This window comes from Mauremys reevesii, linkage group 1, assembly GCF_016161935.1.
Source record: "Mauremys reevesii isolate NIE-2019 linkage group 1, ASM1616193v1, whole genome shotgun sequence".
NCBI classification, from domain to species: domain Eukaryota; kingdom Metazoa; phylum Chordata; order Testudines; family Geoemydidae; genus Mauremys; species Mauremys reevesii.
The window spans coordinates 272,159,754-272,187,057 of record NC_052623.1 but is presented as its reverse complement, the minus strand read 5'-3'; the positions used below and the strand labels follow the sequence as shown (position 1 = coordinate 272,187,057).

The 27,304-nt window shown below is 45.4% G+C and overlaps 1 protein-coding gene across 15 annotated transcripts in view; it reads left to right on the top strand.

Annotated features, from left to right (window-relative positions):
* UBN2 (ubinuclein 2) overlaps positions 1–27,304 on the top strand; it is a 111,529-nt gene that overhangs the window by 8,554 nt on the left and 75,671 nt on the right. For 14 of the 15 annotated variants that reach the window (XM_039492329.1, XM_039492319.1, XM_039492309.1 and 11 more), the window contains one exon: positions 4,352–4,486. In XM_039492329.1, coding sequence (XP_039348263.1) covers positions 4,352–4,486 — 135 coding nt within the window. The remainder of the gene's footprint in view (positions 1–4,351; positions 4,487–27,304) is intronic. The other variant, XM_039492327.1, reaches the window with a different exon arrangement.

Genomic DNA, 27,304 nt, shown 5'->3' with positions numbered 1-27,304 from the left:
TAATTGTGTTTTAGAGACAATACCTTAGACGTGTTATGGGGGATGAGATTGCTAATGAGGAGAGATGACATAGGTACATAAAATGTCTGGTATAGAAAAAGGCAGTTGAATACTATTGTTTACTTTGTCCAGTAATAAAAGAGCAAGGTGGCACTTACTGAACTTGAGAAAAATTTAAAGTGTTAAAAACAATATATTTTTACAGTACATCATGTTATGAAATGCATTTCCTTGCTAATGTCTTGAAATATTGTGGAAAGACAATTTATTTGTATTTAAAGGTGCAACTAAACTCCTATCCTAAGGTCAGTTTTCACCTCCCATTTCCCCTGTAACTTTAATAATAATAAAAAAAAAAAAAATGTTCACGCACAGTGAGGTTGAACTTTTTTCTGGTTTGTAGAGATTTAAAAACTAATTCTTTTTGGAAAATTAACTGGTTAATGTTTGTATATATTGAGAATGGAGTTAAATGCTCTAATTATGAGTGTTTATAGTGTCAGTCACTAAAGTATCCAGATCAGAGTTCCCCAAACTGTGGGGCACGCTCCCCTAGGAGGCATGAAGGAATGTTCAGGGGGGCACAGCGGGGCCTGGGCCAGCCCCCACAGGGAGCAGGTAGGGAGCACCACCTAGCCCTGTTCTGCCCCCAGCTCCGCTCCAGCGCCAGTCTGGGTCCGTGGCCCCGATCTGCATCTTGGCCCCTGACCATGGCTCTGATAGATTCCATTACTGGTAAGGGGTGGGCATGACAGAAAAAGTTTGGGGACCACTCATCTGGATGCTGTGTTTCACCGGAACACCCTGTTCATTCAGCTGGTAAATAGCCAGCATCAGAACCTTATGTGTAGGCTAGTTTTCAAGCAGACTATATATAATCAGGCATAAGTCTCATTGAACCAAATGAAGAAGGGGAGGGAAAAAAGCATGCCAGTAGAAATTTTTCCCATAAAAGTAGATGCATTCTGTGAGCATTTGAACAGGGACACTTTACATAGCTGCTCATTTGGTCAGGCAGAATTTTCTAGGTGGACTGACTCCTGCAAAAGTTAGACTTCAACACACAAAGTATGCTTCGAATGGCCCCATTCTTGACTTGATCCATGCAGCCATTTTCCTTCCCTGACTAAAATCAAGTCTATGGTTTGTGCTTCACATTACTATCTAAATGACCAATCCATGTAATTCTTCTAAGATCACGCTGAGCTTTCAAACACCACATAGGTTACAGATGCTAGGAGAGAGCGTGGACCCAGAACCTTATTCTTTCTTCTGGATTTAGAGGCTTAAGTCACTTAAAAGGATGAAATCATCAGGCACAGTTCAACTCATTAAGTTTTGGGTGCATATTGTGCAAAGAAATATTTTCATTGTCTTTTTGTGTTCAAAATAATTCAATACATGGTTTCTGCACATCACATTTAATATGATGAAAAGACACAATTACACAGTGCATACTTTACTATGAAAAAAGGTAATTAGCTGAAAGGTACTTGGTCCTTCTTCTTCAACTACCACTGATATCTGCAGCTAAACTGGATAGGCTTCTGATTCTGAAACGTATCTAAGCGCAATCTCTGCATCTTAAAAGCACCACCTTTATTTCCACATTGGTAGGTGGTGTCTCTTGAATAACTTTGAGAGACAGAGGCAATACCTTGAGTGATGTGTATATATCAGATTGAATTAGCTGAAATGGATGTAATCTATGACTTTTTCAGTGAATGGTTTTGATTTGACTAGGGATTTTCTTTGACATTGTTACTTGATTATTTTTGAAATGCAGCAGATTGTAGTATATTGCTACATCTTGACTTAATTCGTAAGGTACAGATGATAAATTTGCATGTGAAAAGGTGAAAGCTTTCATGTTTTTTTGCCAAACAATTACTTTTTTTTTAAGTGTGGATGGCCAGCACCAATAATAGTTTTGGGGTACTAAGAGTTTTGCTTAGTGGCTCAGTGTCAGGACACTTCACTTCATTCCAACCCAAGAATCCACTTTCTGACAACTTAAGTTCAAACCAGGTGAACCTGGGTACATATGGTATCCATAAGCAGGTCTCAGACTCCAATATCTCAGGTGGTGTCTACAAGTGGCTTTTACAGTTGTGACTGCAAACCATCTGCAGCAGAGTGCAAGCATGCCCACAAGAAGCACTCTAATTGCAATCACAGGCAGTTCAAATGTCTTCACTTGTTTGAGTGTAACTTACTGCTCCTTAGTTTTGTTTTATTCCACTCAAGCTTTCTGTTACGTTTGTTTATGCTTTCCCATGCCTGCATCCTCAATTGGCTGGAGAAAGGCCCCCTTCTTTCATACTGAAAAACCATTAAGGTTTTACTTTGAGAAGATGACAAGCCTTAGAAGCACTATTCAACTTTTTTTGGCATCTTTCCCTGGTAATATTGCTAGAGGACCATATTAAAATTACTGCCTGATGGCATTTCTCAGTGCAGTGATATAGCTGGCCTGGGTCTTAAGAAAAATGTTAGGGTTCTGTTAGTCCTTAACCAAGGCAGCTTCTGTTTTCTCCTGTAAAAAGATATTTAAATTATGGGAACACACAAAGTAGTTGTTAAAGCCCTGCTCCATGTTTATCTATTGGCCTTGCTCCTGTTCAGGCTGTCAAGGGGGATGTTTATTTTATCATTGTTAGGGCATCCCTCAATCTACTTCCTTTCCAAAAGCAGAATTCTTCCATGAGAGTATTTTAGGGACGGAAATGGTTGACTACATGTATCAAATATAAATATTTAATCTGGAGAGCTGAGTTCTGTTCCATGCTCTGCCACAGACTTCCTGTGCGACCTTAGTCGAATCATTTAGTTCCTTTGTGCCTCAGTTTCCCATCCATAAAATGGTGGTTAATACTTCCCTACGTCCGATGTTTTGTGAATATAAATATATTAAAGATTGTGAAGTGCTCAGATACTAGGGTAACGGGCTATATAGATATATACCAAACAATGTTTTGTATATAATTCAACTTTAGGGAGCTCTTGAAAGGAACTGTTGAGGTGTGTTGGATCCAGTGAGATACATGGGGATGAAGCATGCTTAGAAGAACATTGCTCTTGAGCTATCTTAGAGGTGCCTCAGAAGGCCAAAAATCTAAGAATTAGGGGACTTTCCTGCATGATTTACATTGGAGACCCAAGAGTGAGAATCCTATAGTAATATCGTGCACTTCTTTAAAGAGAATTAATTTCCCTTTCAGAACTTTGAAAAATGTTCTGCATGTGTAGTGACATGAAGTTATTCCAAGTTTGACCTGCTCTTTGAATGAAGGAGGAGTTGTGGAAGGTGTTATAAAATTAAAACCCCAGGAAGCTCAAATCAAAAGCTAAATTTGCCCTTGTATATTTTTTCCTTAGTTGCCATTTGCTATTGAAAGGGATATGCTCAAGTTATCTTATTTTTTAAATTTTTTTAAGACAAGAGGCTTCATTCTTCGCATTTGTGTTTGTCTGTCTGCAACTATAATAATTTATGATGAGGGCTGTCAAGTGATTAAAAAATTAATCTCTATTAATTGCGCTGTTCATAATAGAATACAATTTATTTAAATATTTTGGATGTTTTCTACATTTTCAAATATATTGATTTCAATTACAACACAATACAAAGTGTTCTCACTTTATATTTTTTATTACAAATATTTGCACTGTAAAAAACCAAAAGAAATAATTTTATTCAATTCACCTAATACAAATACTGTAGTGCAATCTCTTTATCATGAAAGTTGAACTTACAGATGTAGAATTATGTTTAAACCCCTTCCCCTAAAAACAGCATTCAAAAAATAAAACAATGTAAAACTTTAAGGTCTAAAAGTCCACTCAGTTCTACTTCTTGGTCAGCCAGTTGCTCAAACAATTTTTTTACATGTGGAGGAGATAATGCTGCCCGCTTCTTGTTTACATTGTCACCTGAAAGTGAGAACAGGCATTCACATGGCACTGTTGTAGCTGGCATCGCAAGATATTTACGTGCCAGATGCGATAAAGATTCATGTGTCCCTTCATGCGTCAACCACCATTTGGTCAACTTGAATGTCAACTTTGTTTGTGGTTTCTGCTGTGGATGTTATAAAGAATTGCACATACCACCAACTAATTTTTTGCATAAGTTAAAATATAGCCATTGGATATTAATGGCTTTTTGGTTTCTATATTCACTAGTTCAGAGTTGTCCCAAGTGTCCAAGAGGTGAAAAACTCTATCTGATTAGTAGTCTCCTAAATTGAGCCCTCGTTCCAGGGTTCCTGTTCCTGTTTCATAGACTTCATTTGATACCAGAACAGTGTGATTCCCAGACTGGCTTACCACAGTTTTGTTTTCTTTGCAGGGTGGAAAGTGTCACAAGCATCGAAAGGATCGCTTGCAGGATCTGATTGATATAGGTTATGGCTATGATGAAACAGACCCTTTCATCGATAACTCTGAAGCTGTGAGTAAATCTCATTTAAGCAGCAATAAAGATGTGAGTCGGTACTTATTTCTAAGGAGGGTGAGGGGAACATACTTTTTACTCTGTTTGCATGATATGAATCCAAAAGACAAATGACTTCAGGCACCTAAGAAACTATTATTGTATTAATTTTTATGGTCATTCACAGGCATCATTGCATCAGAAGATCAAAGGTTCACTGTATATTAGAAATAAATTCTTTGCCTTGTTACTATCCCATAAATGATTAAAACCAGTGATTTTAAAAATCAAATTGACTTCCTTATTGATGCAATAGTTCACTTTATCATACTTCACTCAGCTTTGTTAGTGAAATTAGACCAGTTTTGTTTGACTAGGTCTCCCATTCTGGCAAAATGCTGGTATGTTTGGGTTTCCAACGCTTCAGAAGAATGTTTAGGTTCTCCTCCTCTCTTCCAAAAACAATCACCTTGTTTTCATTACCTTTAAACATTTTATTATTGAAATACAGTAACTCCTCACTTAGTCATCCCGTTAATGTTTTTTTGTTAGTTGCTGATCAATTAGAGAACATGCTAGTTTATAAGGGAGCATTGCACAACTTTAACGTTTGGCAGCCACCTGCTTTGTCCACCGCTTGCAGGAAGAGCAGCCCATTAGAGCTAGCTGGTGGGGGCTTGTAACCAGGGGGGGCGAGCAGCCTCCCTATCAGCTCCCCGCTCCCCTAAGTTCCCTGAGCAGCAGCCGCCCAGCAGGCTACCAATTGTCAGGCAGTTCAGCTGTCCCTCCCCACACTACCATGTGCTGCTCCTGCCCTCTGCCTTGGAGTTGCTCCCAAGAGCCTCCTGCTTGCTGTGCAGGGAAGCAGGGTAGAGGGGGGCTAATGTTTGGGTGTCCCCCTCCCCATGCTCCCCTGCTTACCCCTTCTCCATATAGAGCAGGGTGGGGACAGGACAGGGCTCAGGATGGAGAGAGCTTGCTGGCCGCAGCTGCTGTCTCAACTTCCTGATTTTTTTTAAAGGCAATGTACTTAGAGTGGTGTCAGCATACTTAAAGGGGCAATGTGCATCTCTGTCTCCCACACACAGGGTTTGTGTCTCTCTCTGTCTGCCATGCTGTCTCCCCTCCCTCCATTCATGCTGCCTTGTAGAGTATGAGGCTATATTAACAACAATGTGTTAACTTGAGGGCTCAGCCGAATGCTAGTTCATCATTTAGCAGTAAGGCATTCTCCAGGAAATATCCCGCCCTCTTCCACCCTCTAACTTCACCACCTCAACCAAGCTTCACAATCATCATTGCTGTGTACAGTATAAATTGTTTGTTTAAAACTTATACTGTGTGTGTCCCTGTAACCTAATCCCTCCCCCCTATTTAAATTAATTCTTATGTGGAAATTGGATTTGCTTAACATGGTTTTGCTTAAAGTTGAATTTTTCAGGAACATAACTACAACGTTAAGTGAGGAGTTACTGTAAGTACATAAGGAGTACTGGTGATAAGCAAGTATGGTTTAACAGCAAAGTTCAATAGCTTATTTAACCCAAACTTCAAAAACTGGACATCCAGTTGAAATGAAGTAAATAGAAGCATTAACTCAGTCCAGGTAAAATCTTAGATGGAAATTAGGCTATGGCCTAGTCTACACCTAAAACTTAAGTCAGTCTAACTATGTTGCTCACGGTGTGTGAAAAATTCACACCATTGAGCCAACCTAAGTCCCGGTATACACACTGCTAGGTCAACGGAAGAATTTTTCCATCAACCTAGCTACTGCCTTTCGAGGGGGTGGATTTACTACAGTGACAGAAAAAACCCTTCTGTCACTGAAACAAGTGTCCGTGCTGCAGTGCTGCTGTAGCACTTGCAGGGTAGACCTATCCTAAGAGGGTATTTGAAGAGAAGCTAGTCAGATATAAAAACAAATAGCAGGAAATTCTTTAAGTATATCAGAAGCAGTAAACTTGTGAGGAATTCACTGAATATCAGGCAATCAAGGGAGCAAACAGGCTGAGGGAAATTCTATTGCCCGGGATAAGTGAAGTGCTATCCAGGCAAGTAAAAATGTAGGGCTTCCTGCCTGCAGTACAAAGGCAATAGCAGCGCTCTGGGTGTAGGCTGAGTCGTATCAAGCCCAGCAGTACTGAGCTGCTATTCCTAGAGGAGGGTGGCCAGAAGGCTTGAGAGAGAATGGCGCAATGAGAACTGAAGTGAGTCATAGCCAGAGGGAAGGAGAAGGAAATTGGACCCAAGAGAAGTGCATTGGTTGACATATGTCATGCAAAGCCTCATTTGAATGTGGTGTTGGTTAGTACTTTAATTAGAGGCAGAAATTAAGTCTGGGCTTTTTAGTGATAGTTATGGTGCTCAGATGCAATTAGAATAGCTAGAAAGACAAGGAACAATTGATTTTTTTTTTGTTTGTTTGAGGGCCACTGTGCATTCTTACTGAGCTGTGGAACTGCCTCGAATAGCAGTGTCTGTTGTAGGGTGCTCAGGAGATCTCATATGAGGATGACTTCATTGCCCTATTTAAAGGATGTCAGCTAGCTCCCACCCACCTCTGTTCATTTGCTGCCACTACAGAGAGCAAAGTGACCTCGCTTTCATTTCCTCAGGCTAGAACTTCCCTTAGTCTAGCTTGATATTTACAAGAAAATTGTTAATTTAGAGTAGCATAGGACAGTTTAGTGAAGACATCCTTCCCATGTCTTGGGAACCTGTCAGGTCCCAAACCAGGCTAAACTAAAAGTGACATGGAAGACCAAATCAGCACCATCTATTCAGGTCCCAGTAGCCTTGATGGTGATGCAGGAAGCCTACATTTTGGTGCCTACCCTCACTCAGCACCACTGCCCTCTTCTCTGACACCAAACCTACCCTCCATTGCCCCAGTCTTGGCACTGAGATCCACTCAGAGGCCCATCTGGCTAAAAGGAAGGAGAAGAGGAAGCACATCTCCCACAAGAGAGACATAAGCAGAAGAAAAGGAGGAAGTGCTCTCTCTTGACTCAGGAGGGCCTGGAAGACACTTAAACAGTATTTAAACTGTCACCTCTTCTCCACATGCCACCAGAGCTAGACATCTCAGCACCGACTGGACTCCTCATTGCTTCAGATCCTGATAAAACTTTGACCTCTCCGTGTCCGAGTGGGGAATCCACCATGGAGGCTACTAGCCACCCCACCGCATGGTTTGCTGTCTGACTTTGCTGACTTCTCCAGTCTCAATCTGGAACTGCTGCAGGGTACCTTGGACTCCTTCAGAAATAAAACTGGAGGGTCCCACAACTTGACCTCAAGATTCTGGTCCTCTTTCCTTGCCTCAGATCCAGACAGTCTTCACCTCGTCTTGTGGCCCTACATATGGGACTCCATGAAAGACCTGCTGGAGGCTGCAAGATCAACTCCGGCATAGACCTTCACACTGACATCAGTGCCAATACTTCTTTCAGCACCGTGTCCTCCTCTAGCATCAGTCCTTTTACTAACATCTCTATTCCTCACTTGATGTCAATGCAATCTTCCTTGCTTTCACCAGATTCCTCAGATCTGCAGGTAATCCACCTACAATCTGAGAAATACAATGAGATTTCTTCAGAGGAACCATATAAATCACCATTAGAGAAACATACAGATGGCACCTCACTAGAGGATCAGATTAATGCTTCATCTCTTTTTCCCTTCTGACTAATAAATGTTTCAGAAACTATTGGGCACTGGCAAATACTCCAGCTAGCTGCAAGCAGGGGTCACAGCACTGGAGAAATCCTGTGATTTCCCCTGTTCAACATATTACAGATGGAGATTGGGGAGAAACTGCCTCTGCCTATTGGCTTCAGCCTTCTCAGTGCAGCCAAAAATTATTTTATTTTATTTTTATTTTTTTTTGGCCCTGCCTGTATCCAAGATAGTGATCGGATATATCTTGTACTAAAAGACACCAGTTCCTGCTGCAGCATCCTTTGGCAAACTCCGTGATTGTATCTGTAATATAGGAGATTTAAGGGCAACAAGGCATCTTATAGGACACGTAAGTGCAACACTCTCGTCAGAGAGAGATGATGTATGGATGTTTTGGCAGGAGAGCTTACTTACCTGGTTAAATAGGCCTTCGAGTGGTCAGCTATAAAGCTATGTTGTCCCACTACAGTTATGCTTTGTTTGATGTCACAAGCCCCAGACCTGAATCCTTGTTCAAGGAACAGAAGGAAGTGGCCAAGACTCTTGTCACCAATAGTTGTATGCTTGCTTGAAGAGCAGCCTGGGTTGCCTTAGATGCCAGTGCAAGGAAAATGGCCTCAGGAATGGCTCTTGGGAGGTACTTCTGTCTGAGGGCTTCTGGTCTTGTACCTGAATCCTGGGGAGGGCTGGGGAATTCCCTTTTGAGGGCACTGCCACTTTTAGTGACAAAATGAAGACCTAGAGATGATCATGGCCACTCTCCACTCCCTGCAATTAACACAGTCCTCTTCCTCAACTCTGAGGTTTTTCTACCTGTCATTTTGCTTCCAAAGACAAGCTCCCAGGCAACACCAAGGGATACATCCCCAGAAGTGATAGCAGGTTTAAGAGGTGGCTGATATTGGCAAATAACCTCAGCAGTATAGAAGTAGGCTTCCTCCCTGTGCATCCTCACAGCCATCAACATCAGCTTCTAAACAGCAATTTTGACTGTATGTTTGAGTCGTGTACCATGCCTCCAGTCTGCATCTCCTCTCCATACATTCACACTTTTGGACTTTGTCTTTTTGCAGCACCTGTTGCATGATTACTTCTGATTGCTGGTTACTGAACACCATTTGTGACAGATTCCATCTAGTTCTGCACGTGACCGCCTCGCCACCCTCACCTTTCTCTTCAAACACCCATCCTATAAGAGAATCCTGGTGGAAGAAGTTGATTTCCTTTTCAAGAAGTGAGTCAGAGGTGGGACACTGAACAGTGTCCGCAGGAAAACTCAGGGAAAGCGAGACTAAAATCCATTTCCTGATCCCCAACAAGAGCAACTTTCTGAGACCCAACCTTGACCTCAGATTCCAAAACAGATATATAAAAGCATTCAAGTTCAGGATGCTCTCTCTAGGGGACATCTCTTCCTTATACCAGAGGATAGATTTGCAGCTCTCAATTCAAAGGATGCCTGCTTTCATCTGGCAATCAAACATGCTCACATCAAGTATGTGAGATGGGGCACAAGATGTTACCAATTCAGAGGCCTTCCTTTTGACTTGTCTACAGCTCCAACAAGTGCCTCACAGTGGCTAGTGCACACCTCAGACACCAAGGAATATTTGTCTACCCGTACTTGGATGATTGGCTCCTGAGGGCTAACTCACTGAAGGACCTCTCCTCAGAGAGCACTACATGTGCAACTCCTTCCAGTCTTTGGGACTGTTAACTGGAAGAAATTGACACTTCAACCTGTACGAAGAATCCATTTTAATCAGAACAGTCCTGGACACCACTCAGGCCAGAGCCTTTCTTCCACAAGAAAGTTTTCAAATTCAAGACCCTCTGGCAATTCTCAGGGATTAACAAGTATGTACTACGTGATTTCCTCCCCCTCCCCCCCAAGACTACTAGACCTGATGGTTTCATCACTCTGTCACACCCTTTGCTTGTCTGAACATGAGATTTTTACACCACTGGCCATGCCAAATGTACAGTCTTCAAAGGAGACTATTCCTTCTCAAGTGCTCCAATAGCTTCATTAGTGGGAACAGGCAGTACTGCAATACAAATAATTCACAGGGGCCATGTCCTCCAGGGGATACCTTTTGCTCTCCCCTACCTTAACATCATAATCCTCACCAATTCCTCCAATCTGGTCTGGGCTGTGCATTGTCAAGGACATAGGCCAGGAAACACTTGAGAGTCTACACTTCTTATCAAGATACTGGAACTTAGGTCAGCTTGGTGGCCTCTCAAAGCCTTTCAGTTATCTCTGCAGCATTTGTAGTACGCATGCTTACAGACAATACCACTGTCCTGTATCACAGCAGCAAATAGGGAGGAGTATATTTGTAGCTCTCTTCTTGCTTCCACAAATATCTTTGGCTGTGGTGCATCCAAAGCCACTCAGTAGCTCTTTGCCTTGCAGGCAAGGCAAACGTGTGGGCAGACTTGCTTAGCAGGAAGTCTCAGGATCACCAATAAAAGCCATCCTTGAATCCAGCAGAGCCAGTGTGCTATTTCACAGATGGGCCCAACCAATAATAGATATATTTGTGACCGAACAAAAGACCGGTTGCCAAGTGTATTGCACAAGAGCACTCTGAGACAAACCTTCTTAAGGATGTTTCTCTGTTGGGCTGGAGCCAACATCTTCTATATGTCTTCCATTCTATTCTTGATATTCAGGGTCATAAGAAAATCAGGTCATACTGTCAACATCCTATTAATAGCCACAAGGTGGCCTCATTAGCACTGCGGGTGGCCTAGAGAACCACCATACCTGCTGCCTTCTATCTCTGGATGTCTGTCCCAATAGCAAGGGAAGATTCTGCATCCCAGCTCAGAGATGCTCCATCTTGCAGTGCAGAGGCTAACTACCTGACAAATGTGGACAGTTTCTGATTTTGGAGGGTTCAGACATCCTTTTACAATCCAGGAGGTTCTCTATCTTAAAATGCAATATGCAAAAATGGAAACAGTTGACTGTCTGGGCCATAGGTAAGGGACTCACTCCATCTCCAGCTGAGGTCCTTGCAGTTCTAGAGTACTTCCTACATCTTAAGTTTCAGGAAATTGCCATATTCTCCATAAAAGTCTGTTTGACAGCAATATTTGCGTTCTTGCAGTTTTGTTAGGGACAAATCCATCTTCTCATATCTGACAGTATCCAGGTTCCTTAAAGTTATGGTAAATTTACTTCCTGCCTCTCCTTTCATGACACCTAAAGCTCATTTTAATGAAGCTGATGGGCCCTCTGTATGAGCCTTTTGCACAAGCCTCTTCAACATTTATTAATCAAAACTAGCTTTCCTGATAGGTATTACCCCTTCTAGAAGCATGAGATCAGTGCTCTGATTGTGCACTAGTATATGGTTGAGTGGCTAACACAAGGTCGTTGTGATGCCCCATTCCAGCTTCATGCATAAGGCGGTCTCAAATTTCCACCTACCTCAATGTATTTCCCCCTAATCCTGTTCCCACTTAAGAAACTTGTCTACATACTGTAGATGTAGTGAGGGCACTTTCTTTTTGGGTTAAAAAAAAAGAGCCCTTTTTAGAAAATACTAATGGGCTATTTGTAGCATTTGGGGAGAAATGCTGTGTAGAACCTATTACCAAATAGACTTTTATATTGGGCTAGGTGGTGCATAGAACACTGCTTACATGTCAGCTAGGAAACCAGTACCCCTTGATTTAAAGACGCATTTTGCAAGACCCACTATGTCATGATTTGCAGAGCAGCAACTTTGAGTTCAGTGCATACTTTCACCAGACACTGATCCTTGGATTTAGCATTATGCTCTGATGCATAGTTTGGAACGCAGTGCTACAGTGCACATTTAGCGAAGAACTCCTTGCCTGATGTACTTCTGGTAGAGCAGTGTTTGATGATGATCTGTAAATTAGAATACTCAGAGGCCCTCAAAGAGAAAGAGGTTACTTACCAGTAGCTCTTGTTCCTAGAGTTTCCTCTGTGTTCATGCTACCTCTCCACCTTCCCCTGTACATCTGAGCCCTACATAACATAGGACTTTGCAGTTGGGAGATGTTGTCCACACTACACAGTTTTGTCAGCAAAAAGTAGCTTTTGCTGACAAAACAGTGGAGGTGTACATACCACAAAGCTTCTTTTGATGGCAAAGCGACAAAGCATCAGTGTAGTTTCTGCCGTTCAGTACGTCGACATAACTGGCCTCCCCAAGTATGCCACAATGTCCACTGTGACCACTCTGCTCACTATGCCCCTCCCCTTTCAAGACTCCGGGAAACTTTGACATTCCACAGGGTGGAGAGCTCTCAGAGCTGATGAGGATGCAGCTCCTGGTCTCTTAGGAGTCTGTGGGAGAACTCAAAGGGAATCACAGAACCATTAATGTGAAATCAGCTGTCAGGCAGAGTGGGCAGGTGGTGGGACAGTGTTCGGGGAAGAGGCTGCTGAGCAGAGCTGGGGCCTGATGTGGTGGGGGGGGTCTCCCTCTCCCCCAGGATTGGTTGCTTGGGCTGCTGTCTGAACTAAGAGACAGCTTGCTGACTCACTCTCCCCCAACATACGCTGTCTCTCACATATACATTCCTCACATACACAATCTCTCACACGCTTCCCCAACACATGCTGTCTCCTTCCTACACGTGTGCCCTCTCTTTCTCTCCTCCCCCATACACGTCAGTTGAAAAGCAACTGGCAATCTAGTAGGATGCCCATGGAATGATGGGATGAGAAACCTGCATCATGTGACACTGTATTTGCCCCAGGAGGCATTGCAAACCCTTCCCAAAGTATCCTGTGGCCAGTTGCATAGTGGGAAAGCTTCCCAAAGTGCACTGCTCTCTGTGTCGATGCAAGAGCTGCTAGTGTGGATGTGCTCTGCTGCCAGACACAAGGATCATAGTGTGGACATGCAACAGCGGTTTAATTAAAGTACTTTAATTGAAGCAGCATAACTTTTGTCGACACAATTCTGTGGTGTAGACAAGGCCTAAAGTGCACTGTTACCCTCACCCAAGCTCTCTTGGCCACTTCTCAATAGACACAATTTTTCAGGGCACATCTGTACCTTGATGCCAGGAGTGCCATATCCTATAAGTGTGAATGCACAAAGGTGTGTCTTGAACAGTTACTAGCAAGTAACTCTCTCTCTCTCTCTTTCTTTTTTCCCCCCAAGCAGGACAAAGTAGGTGGTATAGTAGCTTCTAGAACCTGGCAAATGTCGTGGACAGTTAGTTTAAGATGAAGAATAAAGCTGTATTGCAAACTACAGTCAGATAGTTCAAAGGCAGTTGTTTTTGCCAAGCGAGCCTGAGTAGGCTTTGTAGTAAAATTAACAACAATTTGATTATTCGCTATTTCTATAAAGTGTAATTTGATTCCCTTTTAGAAGGGAAAGGGCCTCTGTACTACTTAATTCAGCAAGGTACTTAAGCAGGTGTCTAAATTCAAGCACGTGAGCAATTCCATTGACTTTGATGAGACACCTGAGGTGCTTAAAGTTAGCCATATGTGTAAGTACCTTGCTGAACTGAAGCCTTTGGTGCTGTCAGGGCCAGGAAGCTTAACATAGTGCCAAATATTAATTTCCAAACTAAACATCTGTATTTAAAAAAATTACACACTGACTTGGTTGACTTCTTTTTACAAAGAGAAATATCTGGAAAACATCAAATCACCCTGAGTTCCTTGGGTTTAAAACTAAAACCAAATAAAAATAAAATCTTGAATCACCAGAAGGCAGAACTGATGGCCCTGAGCAAAGGAATCTTAAAGCATGTGGTGCAGAAGAGTATGTTAAACCAATATGAAAAACTTAAGGCACTTTCACAATTAATGGAAATCTAAATACACCTGTACCCCAATATAACATGACCCGATATAACATGAATTCGTATATAATGCAGTAAAGCAGTGCTCCGGGGGGGCGGGGCTGTGCACTCTGGCGGATCAAAGCAAGTTCGATACAACGTGGTTTCACCTATAACGCAGTAAGATTTTTTTGGCTCCAGAGGACAGCGTTATATTGGGGCAGAGGTGTATCATTATTATTATTATTATTTTTTTTTTTTGGTAACTTGCCAAATGCATGCATCTTTCTGAAAAGAGTAGTCCTCTTCTAACTGTTACATGTATGTGACAGCTCTGCATGTGAAATGCGTGGAAGCAGAAAATGGCAATTTGGCCATAAAAAAGCTCGCTCTTCTGTAAAATGAAAAATGAGATCCAGAAGTTTACCTTGCTTAACATCACTTATTCAGTTGCTAAATGCAACTTCAGTTTTTGAAATCTTGCAGTTGCATGAAAGGCAATGATTGTGATTGTGCCCTATTTGGAACATACTGAAGAAATTGAGCTGGGGCTGAGACAGTCCGAGTTAAGGAGATCAATACAGGCAGATTTGTGGACACGTGTTTCATGATGGACATAACTACCACTGTGACTGAAGTCTTCCTTACTTTCTGACAGGGCTGCCCAGATTACGGGGGGTGGGGGGACGCAAGTGGGGCAATTTGCCCAAGGCCCTGCAGGGGCCCCCAGGAGAATATAGTATTCTATAGTATTGCAACTTTTTTTGCTTTGCCCCAGGCCTCCTGAATCCTCTGGGCAGCCCTGCTTTCTGAGGAGGGGATCTCTTTTTGAAAAGCTAGGAAGTGCTTTGTTGGAGTTCATAGTACTGAAAGACAATCCTGGCCATTATTTCTGAAAACTTATCCTTAGGGGCAGCAAACCTGAAAAGTAAATATTTCTGGATCTTTAGAGCTATAACTGCAGAACAATCAGATCTACATACTTGAAGCTGCCAGATTACCAGGCTATGGCAACTGTCACTCACATGATTTCAATTTCTTGACTCCATACAGTGGGCTAATGATTGTGAACTAGGGCTAAGACTGACAAAAATTACACAAGTACTGAGAGAGGAGGTAAAGGAGAATGTGCTTTATCAGTGGTTAACTCTGTAGTTACACTTGAATATTATCAAGCTTACAACAAATGACATTGCATATGCCTTTTAACCACTAAGCCCACCTGCATTTCAGGATAAGTTGTGCTTGATGGAAATGTGTTCTCGTTGTCCTACAGCACTGTAGTGGAAGACATGGATTTTCTACAGTGAGCTTAACGAAAACAAACCCGTGTGTCTATATACACCAAACCATCTCCAGGACTTAACACAGATGTGACTGTATAGCTCAGTGTGAATGTTTCTGCCCTGTCAGTCTTTTTTCTATTGGCTTGAAGCTGGAGTGAGATACAACAAGTAAAATATTTGTGGACACAACAAATGGTAGTATTAATAAAAGGCTGGATTAGTGTTACTACCTATGACCAGATCTAGATTTCAAAACCAAATGGACATCCATAATATTTAGATATTTGAATTTTTATTAGGCTGTATCAGAACTGAGACTGATAGTTCTCTTACATAGAGACAAACCTAAATATTTCTGACTGAGATTCAGACATGCTAAATATAACAACAACAATAAGGAGCCTTTGCACAATAGTCCAAAACAGAATGACTAGAGTGCTTGATTGTCTAAAGAACTGCCTTTAGACAGTCATAAGAGCAATTAATTTCATTTTTAACTTTTGAGAATGAGTCCGCAAGCCAAGAGAGGGGCAACCTTTCTTAAGGCTGGCCACACTGCGTCAAACCAGTGATCCATCAAGCCCAGTATGTTGTCTTTTGACTGTGGCTGGTGCCAGATGCTTCAGAGGAAGTGAACAAAACAGGGAAATATATCTAGTGATCCATCCCTTCTTGTCCAGTCCCAGTTTCTAGCAGTTAGAGGTTTAGGGACACCTAGAGCATAGCATTGTGTCCCTGACCATCTAGGGTAAAAACCATTAATGGACCTATCCACCATGAACTTATTTAATTCTTTTTTGAACCCAGTTATACTTTAGGTATTCAAAACATTCCCTGGCAATGAGTTCCACAGATTGACTTCTGTTTGTTTTAAATCTGCTGCCTATTAAGTTCATTGGTTCACCCCTGGTTTGTGTGTTATGTGAAGGGGTAAATAACACTTCCTCCACACCACTTATGATTTTATAGACTTATATCATATCCCCCCTACTAGCCATCTCTTTTCTAAACTGAACAGTCCCAATCTTTTTAATCTTTCTGCATATGGAAGCTGTTCCATAGCACTAATAATTTTTGTTGCCATCTCTGTACTTTTTCCAATTCTAATATGCCTTTTTTGAGATGGGGCAACCAGAACTGCACACAGTATTCAAGATGTGGGCATGCCATGGATTTATATAGTGGCATAATATTTCCTGTCTTATCTAGCCCTTTCCGAACGGTTCCTAACATTGCTTTTTTGATTGCTGCTGATATCTGCAGCAGCAATCTGAGTAGATATTTTCAGAGAACTATCTGCTATGACTCCAAGATCTTTCTTGAGTGGTAACAGCTGATTCTTCTTCGAGTGCTGTCCCTGTGGGTGCTCCACTCTAGGTGACGGTGCGTCCCGGCGCTGTCGATCGGAGATTTTCGGTAGCAGTGCCTGGTTGGGGCGCACGCACCCAGATGGTATCTCCCGTCTAGTTGGAATCTTCCTGAGTGCGTGCGCCCCACACCCTCCTCAGTTCCTTCTCAACCGTCCTCGGCTGAAGACGGGACTCGGAGCAGTGCTGCCTTCTCTTCCCTGGTATCTATAGGAAACAGTAACAAAGAACATAGAAATAATTATTAATTACTTCCCAGTTGTTTCCCTTCCTTTAGTATAGTTATATAGTTAGTTACTTAGTTTAAAAAAAAAAATCACTTCAGACTTGTCTCTCACTGAGACAGTCTCCCCTGCCATTTCTAATTTACAATGCCAGGGGCTTCAGGATTCAAGAGGTGTGTTTTCTGGCAGGACTCCATACCAAGTTTGGATGGGCACTCACATTGTGTGAAGTGCCTCGCGGAAGCCTACATCCCCGCAAAGTGCCTCCACTGTATGAGCCTCGAGTCGAGGGCTCGGCACGACAGAGACCTGCGGCTTGAAATACTTCTCATGGAAAAATCCCCGCAGCCGCTTTTGGAGATGGGGAAAGTTAAACCCACTCCCATATCCTCCCCAGCCAGATCGGAACCGGTGGGGAGCGTTGCTTCACCCTCCCTGGAGCGGAGGCAAGAAGCAGAGCAGTCTCATAGGAGAGACTCTAACAAGGGTAAGGGGTCTCCTGCGAGATCCCTACCCTCTGTGCTGACAGCGCCAAAGGTAGGCGCCTCAGCCCCGGATCACGCCTCAACAACAGCTCCCACAGACCGTAGAGACAGAAATTCAACCTCCCGGACACAGCAGGATTCCGCAGCACCAAGCGCCTCAGCGCTAAAAACAGCCGCGAAGCCGGCTGTGCGCTCTGCCCCGGTGCCGACAAGGACGGCGGCACCGCAAGCCCCAGGGCTAAAAATAGCCGTGAAGCCGCCTGCGTGCTCTGCCCCGGTGCCGACAAGGACTGCGGCACCGCAAGCCCCAGGGCTAAAATTAGCCGCGAAGCCGGCTGCGCGCTCTGCCCCGGTGCCGACAAGGACTGCGGCACCGCAAGCCCCAGGGCTAAAATAGCCGCGAAGCCGGCTGCGCGCTCTGCCCCGGTGCCGACAAGGACGTCGGCACCGCAAGCATCAGGGCTAAAAATAGCCGCGAAGCCGGCTGCGCGCTCTGCCCCGGTGCTGACAAGGACATCGGCACCGCAAGCATCAGGGCTAAAAATAGCCGCGAAGCGGGCTGCGCGCTCTGCCCCGGTGCCGACAAGGACGTCGGCACCCAAACCTCAGCGCTAAAAATAGCCGCGGAGCCGGCTACGCGCTCTGCCCCGGTGCCGACAAAGCCGTCGGCACCGCAAGCCTCAGGGCGGAAGAAAGGGAGAAGAAAAAAAAAAAAGCCGCAGTTCCGACCACGTGCTCTCCCCCAGTGCCAGGAAGAACGTCGGCACCAAGCCTGCCTTCTGCCCCTGCACCAGCAGCAGACCCCCTGCAGGGCACCTCCAACCCTGAACTGGCTACCTTCACTGAGAGTGAACCTGATCTACAACGCAAGCAGAGTTCTCCGCACCTCCCCCCACTGGAGCCTTTTCCACCTCAGGCTAAGGTCCGCAGCCACCAGCCTCAGTTTCCCTACTTTGCTCCCTATAAATGAGGCACTCTTGGAACCAGCTGACACTCTCTGCAAACTCCAGGTTCTTTATTACTAACCTGCAGAAAAGCTGAACATAGATACTATGTTCCTGCTAAGGACGCTGACTTCCTATTTTCTCACAACTGAACTCTTTCATTATCGATGCAGTCGCACAAAGAACGAAACAGCCACAATATCAGTCCACCCCGCAAGACAAGGACCTTAAACGCAAGGTTTACATATCCTCCACTCTACAATTCTGGATCGCAAACTACCTTGCACTCCTTGCCAGGCATGACTTTGATAACTACAATAAACTTTTGAATTCGCCTCTTACATTCCAGAGGACAGGACAGCGGACTTTAAATCAATTCTGAGCGAGTGCCAATTGATTTCCAGAACAGCCCTACAAGCCTCTTTAGACACGACAGACACAGCAGCCCGTACAACTGCACCGGCTGTGATTAGGCGCAGATCTTCATGGCTTTCTGCATCTGGCATCCTTAAAGACCTGCACAACAAAGTGGAGGACCTCCCCTTTGATAAATATAAACTGTTTTCTTAAAAAAAAAAAAAACAAAAAAAACAACCACCTGATGAACTACTTCATACAATGAAAGATTCTAGAGCGACACTGCGCACCCTGGGCATTCACCCATCTCTTCCCAGGGGTCAACGATAGCAACCCTACCTAAGACTACATACACTACAGTCTTATCGGCCTCAACACAAACCTTACCACGTAAATAGGAATCGCGCTAGACCCCCTAAGTGCAGACAAAATCAAGCTCAAGCAACCACTTCCCATCCATCTGGGAATAAACAACAATTTTAAAAGGTTGGTCCAGGGTCTGTGCGACCACTCCTTGATTCCACAGCCTATTTGCCCATTTCTCCACCGCCTCCAGAGTTTCCAACATGCCTGTCAGCAAATTACACAGGACCGCTGAGTCCTCGAGATAGTTCAGTCCAGTTATTCTAGCCCATTCATATCCTATCCTCCTCCCGGTCGCCGTCCCTCTTCAGGGACCCCTCTCATGAGCAACTGCTTCGCGCAGAAGTGGCTTACCTTCTACAGCTAGGCGCAGTGGAGCCTGTGCTGATGCAACATCCAGGGAAAGATTTCTACTCCCATTACTTCCTGACCCAGAAAAAGACTGGGGCTGGAGGCCTATACTAGGCTTACGACAACTGAACAAATTCGCGAGGATACAAAAATTCAAAATGGTCACACTGGGCACATTAATTCCTGCACTAGATCAAGGGGACTGGTTTACAGCCCTCGACCCACAGTACGTCTCTTTTCATATATCAATTCATCCAGCTCACAGACGCTTTCTAAGCTTCACAATTGGTCATGACCATTTCCAATACAGAGTTCTTCCTTTCGGCCTCTCCACAGCGCCGGGAATCTTTTCCTAAACTCTAGCTGTGCTTGTGGCTCACCTCCACAAACATGGGGTCACGCTGTTCCCCTACCTGGACGATTGCCTCATCAAGGGCAACTCCTATGGTGAGACACTCCAAGCTACTCTTTCACTATCGCCCTCTTTCACAGCCTAGGCCTCCAAATAAACGCCCAAAAATCCACCCTGACACCTACACAACAGATTGAGTTTCTCGGCGCTCATCTCAACTCAATCCAGAGCAGAGCCTTGCTCTCATATCACAGATTCCTCGCTATCACGCAGCTCAAATGCACGCTCTCTATTCATCCAAGGACACAGTCAAAACTCTGCCTACAGCTCCTTGGTCATATGGCAGCCACCACCTTCATACTCCAGTACGCCAGGCTGCACATGAAATGTCTTCAGGGCTGGCTCAATTCCAATTTCAAACCCAACAGACACACCTTAGGGATGCTGTTAACTCCGCCTCCCAATGTTCTAGCTTCCCTACACTGGTGGACAAGACCAGAGAACCTCTGCACTAAGGTTTCCTTCCAGAACTGATCCCCAGCACTCGTGCTCACCACGGACGCTTCCCTAATTGGTTGCGGAGCGCATTTAGGGGGACACAGGGCACAAGGCCAGTGGTCTGCATCAGAGTCGCACCTACACATAAATCTCTTATTGCTCAGAGCTGTGAGATGAGCGTGCCTTCATTTTCTTCCTCATAAAGAACAAATACCTCGAGTCTTAACAGACAACATAGCATGTATGTACTACATCAACAGACAAGGGGGAGCACGCTCACATTCTCTTTGCATGGAAGCCATCTGCCTATGGAATTGGTGTATATAACGTCAAATACAGATCACCGCTTCCTACCTGCCAGACTGCCACAACACTACTGCCGACGCACTCGGCAGGCACTTCTCGACGAAACACGAATGGGAACTGCACCCCACAATACTTCAACAGCTCTTTTCCCTCTGGGGCACCCCGTCAGTAGACCTCTTTGCCACAATCCAGAACTGAAAATGTCCCCAGTTTTGCTCCAGAGTGGGACTCGGAACTGCATCCCCAGGAGATGCATTCCTCATCCCGTGGAACAGCTCTCTCCTGTACGCCTTCCACCAATCCCTCTGCTACACCGGGTTCTTCGGAAGATTGTGGACCACAAGGATTGGGTCATACTTATTGCCCCGGCTTGGCTGAGACAGACGTGGTATCCCTACCTACTCTGCATGCCCTCCCGTCACCCACGGGCTCTCCCCAACAGGCCAGATCTCCTTTCCAGAACAATAGACTGGCTCTTTACCCTGAGTTCCTCAAGCTCCACCTCACAGCGTGGTTCCTTCATGGTTCCAAACCCATGAACTAGCCTGTTCTGAGCAGGTCCGCTATGTCTTCCTGCACAGTAGGAAAGACTCCACTCATAAAACCTATCTGCAGAAGTGGAACCGTTTCACCCTCTGGTGCTCACATAATCACTTAGCGCCCAATATGGTGACCCTCCCTATCATTCTAGACTACCTCTTGGAACTAAAACAAGATGGACATTCGCTCAGCTCCACCAAAGTGCATCTGGTGGCACTTGCCACCTTCCATGACCTCTTAGCAGGTTATTCACTCTTTACTCACCCAACCATAAAACGGTTTCTCACAGGCCTGCAAAACCTCTACCCTGAAATTCACTCAATATGAATTCATGGAATTCATGGAATCTTAACCTCGTTCTACACGCTCTCATGAAACCTCCATTCGAGCCCTTGGCTACCTCCTCTCATCTCCATATGTGCATGAAGGTGGCTTTCTTAGTTGCCATAACATCGGCAAGGAGAGTAGGTGAAATGAGTGCCCTGATGGCCCACTCTCCCTACACAATCTTCTCCAAAGACAAAGTCACTTTGAGATCACATCCTAAATTTCTTCCTAAAGTGGTATCTACCTTCCACCTCAACCAACCTATATACTTACCTACTTTCTATCCCGAACCTCACAAGACTCCACAAGAGGCAACCCTGCATACTCTCGATGTCAGGCGAGCAATTGCCTTTTATTTAGACAGGACTAAACCATTTCACAAGTCTCCACGACTCTTTGTTTCCATTACTGAAAAAAATCAAACGGTATGGCTATCTCTAAACAACGTCTGTCCAAGTGGATCTCTGACTGCATCAGATCCGGTTACCGTGCGAAGAATCTTCAACCGCCAAACGACATTAGAACTCATTCCACTAGAGCCATGTCGGCATCCATTGCTTTCTTACACAACGTTCCCATTCCTGATATCTGCAAAGCGGCTACATGGTCATCTGAACGCACGTTTGCAAAACACTATGCTCTAATGCAAGACACCATGGCAGACACAATAGTAGGTCATACAGTATTATCTTCAGTACTCCCTGCCGTATCTCCAAAGTCCCACCAACCGTAGTGGGTACTGCTACACATTCACCTAGAGTGGAGCACCCACAGGGACAGCACTCGAAGAAGAAGAGAAAGTTACTCACCTTGCAGTAACTGAGGTTGTTCGAGAGGTGTGTGCCTGTGGGTGCTCCACTCCCGCCTCCTCCTCTACTTTGGAGTACTGAGATGACTCTCCACGGTAGAGAAGGAACTGAGGAGGGTGTGGGGCGCACGCACTCAGGAAGATTCCAACTAGACGGGAGATACCATCTGGGTGCGTGCGCCCCAACCAGGCACTGCTACCGAAAATCTCCGATCGACAGCGCCGGGACGCACCGTCACCTAGAGTGGAGCACCCACAGGGGGACACATCTCGAAGAACCTCAGTTACTGCAAGGTGAGTAACTTTCTCTTTATACCCCCATCATTTTGGAAAACATGATCTCAACTATACATACAATGTGCACTACTTTGCATTTATCAACATTGAATTTCATCTGCCATTTTGTTGCTCAGTTTTGTGAGATCTTTGTTGTAACTCTTCTCAGTCGTCTTTGGACTTGAGTAACTTTGTATCATCTGCAAACTTTGCCACCTTACTGTTTACCCTTTTCAAAATCATTTATGAATATGTTGAACCTCACTGTTTCCAGTATAGATCCTTGGGGGACCCTGCTATTTACCTCTCTCCATTGTGAAAATGGACCATGTGTTCCTACCCTTTTTCTTGTCTTTTCAACCAGTTACTGATCCATGAGAGGACCTTCCCTCTTATCTCATCGTTCATTTCTTTGCTTAAGAGCCTTTGAGGGACCTTATCAGAGGCTTTCTGAAAGTCCAGGTACGCTATATCCACTGGATCACCTTTGGCCACGTTTGTTCACCCCCACAAAGAATTCTAATAGATTGGTGAGGCATGATTTCCCTTTACAAAAGCCATGTTGACTCTTCCCCAACAAATCATGTTCATCTATATAATAATTCTGTTCTTTACTATACTTTTAACCAATTTGCCTGGTACTGAATTTAGACTTAACAGCCTGTAATTGCCAGGATCGCCTTTGGAGCATTTAAAAAATTTTGGTGTCACATTAGCTATCCTCCTGTCATGTGATACATGCTGACTTAAGCAAAAGGTTGCCTGCCACAGTAGTAGTTTTGCAATTTCATATTTGAGTTCCTTCAGAACTCTTGGGTGAATACCATGAAGTCCTGGTGACTTATTACTGTTCAGTTTATCAGTTTGTTCCAAAACCACCACTACTGATAGCTCAATCTGGGACAGGGCCTCATATTTCCTCCCTAAAAAGAATGGCTCAGGTGTGGGAATCTCCCTCACATAATCTGCAGTGAAGATTGATACAAAGAATTAATTAGCTTCTCTGCAACGGCCTTGTCTTCCTTGAGTGCTTCTTTAGCATCTTGATTGTCCAGTGTCCCCACTGATTTTTGGCAGGCTTCTTGCTTCTGATGTACTTAAAAATTAACAGCAATTTTTTTTTGAGTATTTTCCTAGTTGCTCTTCATCTTTCTCATCAGACAACCATATCTAAAGTTTTAGCTTCTACGGTCCTGTGATAAGAATTTTCCCCCTAGTCTGACAGCAAATAAAGAAGATTAGGGCATTTAAAAGAAATCATTCAGCGTCTTTGCATTAGGAACAAGGAGGAACAAATTGATAAGGGACCAGATATTTTTCATCCAAGAGTTCTTTCTCACTAGGGACCAGATGTTCTTCTTCGAGTGATTGCTCATATGCATTCCAGTTAGGTGTGTGCGCGCTGCGTGCACCTTCGTCGGAAGATTTTTACCCTAGCAACACTCGGTGGGTCGGCTGGGCGCCCCCTGGAGTGGTGCTGCTATGGCACCGGATATATACCCCTGCCGACCCATCCGCCCCTCAGTTCCTTCTTACCGCCCATGTCGGTCATTGGAACAGTGGAGCGCGGCTTAGCTGACCTCCACTTCCCTAGCTACTCGTAGTTTCTCTCGTTAATTCTGTTTATATAGTTCAGATTTATATAGTTGTAGTTAACTTTATTCGTTTGTAGTATAGTATACTCCTCCGCCCTTGGCATCGAGCGCTGGTCAGTCTTCAAGAAGCACTCCCTCGGCACCGGATCGCCGGTACCGCCAAGGCCTCTCGGCACCGGCCGTCGCCGGCACCGACATCCGCTCGACACGGATCCCTCTCCTGGAGGATGAAGAGGCACAAGACTCCTGCTGCGTCAGAGCCGCCCGCTCCGGAGCCCGAGCGCTATACTAAGTCGGACCTCCCGGCTCCGATACCTGCTGCGGCACAGACAATATCGGCACCGTCGACTCCGGCCACGCAAGAGCCGTCGAGTCTGGTGCCTGAACGCTCCCCGGTGCGAACTGTGGTTGAGCTCACTATTCCCTCCACGCCAGAGACATTTTCCACGGCGAGGGAGTTGATTGCAATGACAGCGCCTGCGCTGCCTCAACCCCCGGCACCGCCGGTGCGGGTTATATAGTCGATCGGCAAGCCTGTCTTGATCAGATCACCCTGCGTTGGCACCGCAGAGTGGCACCGTTCACGATCGCGGTCCCCCAGATGTTCTCGGTCCCGTCGCCAATCCAGGTGCCGATGCCACTTGCAGTCCCGGCACCGTTCTCCACTTCGGTACCGGTCGTACTCGTGGCACCGATCACCGTCCCGTTCGCCGGCCCAGTACACTCGGCGTTGAGCCTCGAGATCTCGGTCGACCTCCCAGCACCGCTCCGGTCGCAGGTCCCGTTCTCGCTCCAGGTACCGGTATGCCTCCCGGTACCGATCCCCGGTGCCGCGTTGAGCGTCGTCAGCTAGAGAGGGAGACTCTGCCAGGGCTTTTCAGCTCCTCCATGGTCATCCAAACATGCATCACTGTCGTCCCGCGTGGGCAGGTCATATGCGCAGGTCTGTGATTCGGATGTGCACACCGGAGTCTTCCAGGTGCCCCAGCCCCAGGACCCTGACCCCCATCAGTGGTCACCCTGTACATTTTGGGCATGCCATCAGGCCAAAGGCATACCTGTGATCCCATCTCGCTCTGTTCCGTCAGAACACTGGGTGCCAGAGGCGACAGTTAGCCGTCCCCCTCCGACCGGTATGGAGGAAGCCCCGGTTCAGCCACCGGACTCCCAGATCCCAAATATCAGGAGGTCATCCAGGGCCACGAGCCCACACAGGACCTGCTTGTCCCCGGCCTTTCTTCTTCCTCCTCCCCAGATGAGGCGGTGGCAGGAGCGTACTCCTCGGGCCCTCCTCTAATCGACTTGGGGGCCCATCAGGACCTCCTGAGACGGGTGACACTCAATTTGAATCTCCAAGTGGCGGAAGTCTCGGAGATACAGGATCCGGTCGTAGACATTCTGTCGGCTGTCGCCCCCTCTAGAGTGGCCCTACCGTTCATTCCGCGGTCAAGGCCAATCTGGATATCATCTGGCAGTCTCCAGCCACTATCCCGCCCGCGGTCAGGGCAGTCGAACGCATGTACATGGTATCCTCCAGGGGCTACAGGTACCTATATGTACATCAAGCCACTGACAACATGCTCGCTGACATACCTGTCCTGGAAGACAGTTTTTCCTTGTAGCCTTTCCATCGGCCAGATGAGTCTCCGAGCTTCAGGCTCTCACGATGGACCCACGGTATATTGTGTTTCTCAAGGACAAGGGCAGTTGTGACCACGTCCGGCCTTCCTCCCTAAGGTGCTGTCGGCCTTTCATATCAACCAGGATATCTTCCTTCCGGTCTTCTTTCCGAAGCCACACTCATCGCAAAGGGAGCAACAATTGCCCTCCCTAGACATCCGTAGGGCGCTCGCAATCTATATCGAGCGGACAAAGCCCTTTCGTATCACCCCCAAATCTTCATCGTGCTGGCATACCGGACGAAGGGCCTACCTGTCTCCTCCTAGAGGATTTCATCTTGGATGACGACGTGCATCCACACCTCCTGTGATTTGGCCCATGTTCCATCGAGCCACCTTACTGCACATTCCACCAGGGCTCAGGCTTCTCTGCTGCCTTCCTGGCTCACATACCCTTCCAGGGGATATGTCGTGCAACTACCTGGTCCTCCGTCCACACCTTTGCCTCATTGGTCCTAGAGTCCAGGGACGATGCAGCCTTTGGCTCAGCAGTTTTGCATTCTGCCATGTCTCACTCCGACCCCACCGCCTAGGTAAGGCTTGGGAATCACCTAACTGGAATGCATATGAGCAATCACTCGAAGAAGAAAAGACGGTTACTCACCGTTGTAACTGTTGTTCTTCGAGATGTGTTGCTCATATCCATTCCAGACCTGCCCTCCTTCCCCACTGTCGGAGTAGCCGGCAAGAAGGAACTGAGGGGCGGATGGGTCGGCAGGGGTATATATCTGGCGCCATAGCGGCGCCACTCCAGGGGGCGCCCAGCCAACCCACCGAGTGTTGCTAGGGTAAAAATCTTCCGACGAACGTGCACGCGGCGCGCACACACCTAATTGGAATGGATATGAGCAACACATCTCGAAGAACAACAGTTACAACGGTGAGTAACCGTCTTTTCTTCATCCAAGAGTTCTAAAGGAGCTTCAGAGTGAAGTAGTTAAGCTACTCCCAAGATTATGTAATCCCATAATTACCTAATACAGTGGAGCATTAAAAGTTAGCAAACGTACCTATTTTTTTAAAAAGTCATTTGGTGTGATCATGGGCGTTATAGATCAGTTAGCATTATTTCAGGGTTGGGTAAACTGGCTGAAAAGAAAATTTAAATGTAGAATTATAAATTATGCATACATGATATGATGGTAACAAACCAGCATACTTTCTGTAAAGGAAAGTCAAGTCTACTAGAATTTTTTTGAGCTGGATGAATTTTTGTGGGATTTCAAAAAGCTCTTTGATACTCTTTCACAAGCCACTGTTGAAACATTAACTGGTATATTTTTGTCCATCTGTGTCTCACTGATCTTGTTTGCTATTTGCTTGATTGCTTATTGAACCACTGGATAGTTTACATTCTACTTGTTTGGTTTTATACATATTGAATGAACTCCTTTAAATTTCTGTTTGTCTGGTTGATTGACTAACTTTCTGTGGCATAGTTCCTGCTTTTCTCCTTCATCCCACTTCTTTCATACAACTCTCTTCTCCACTCATATCAACACTTCCTTCCCAACCCACAGACAGTTCACTCCCTGTTTTTGCTTTCTTCTATCTCACTGCCACCATTACCTGGCCTGGGATGATTTGTCCCAACTTTGGGTACCCCCAATCTCCCTGCATTCTTGCCCTTGACATCA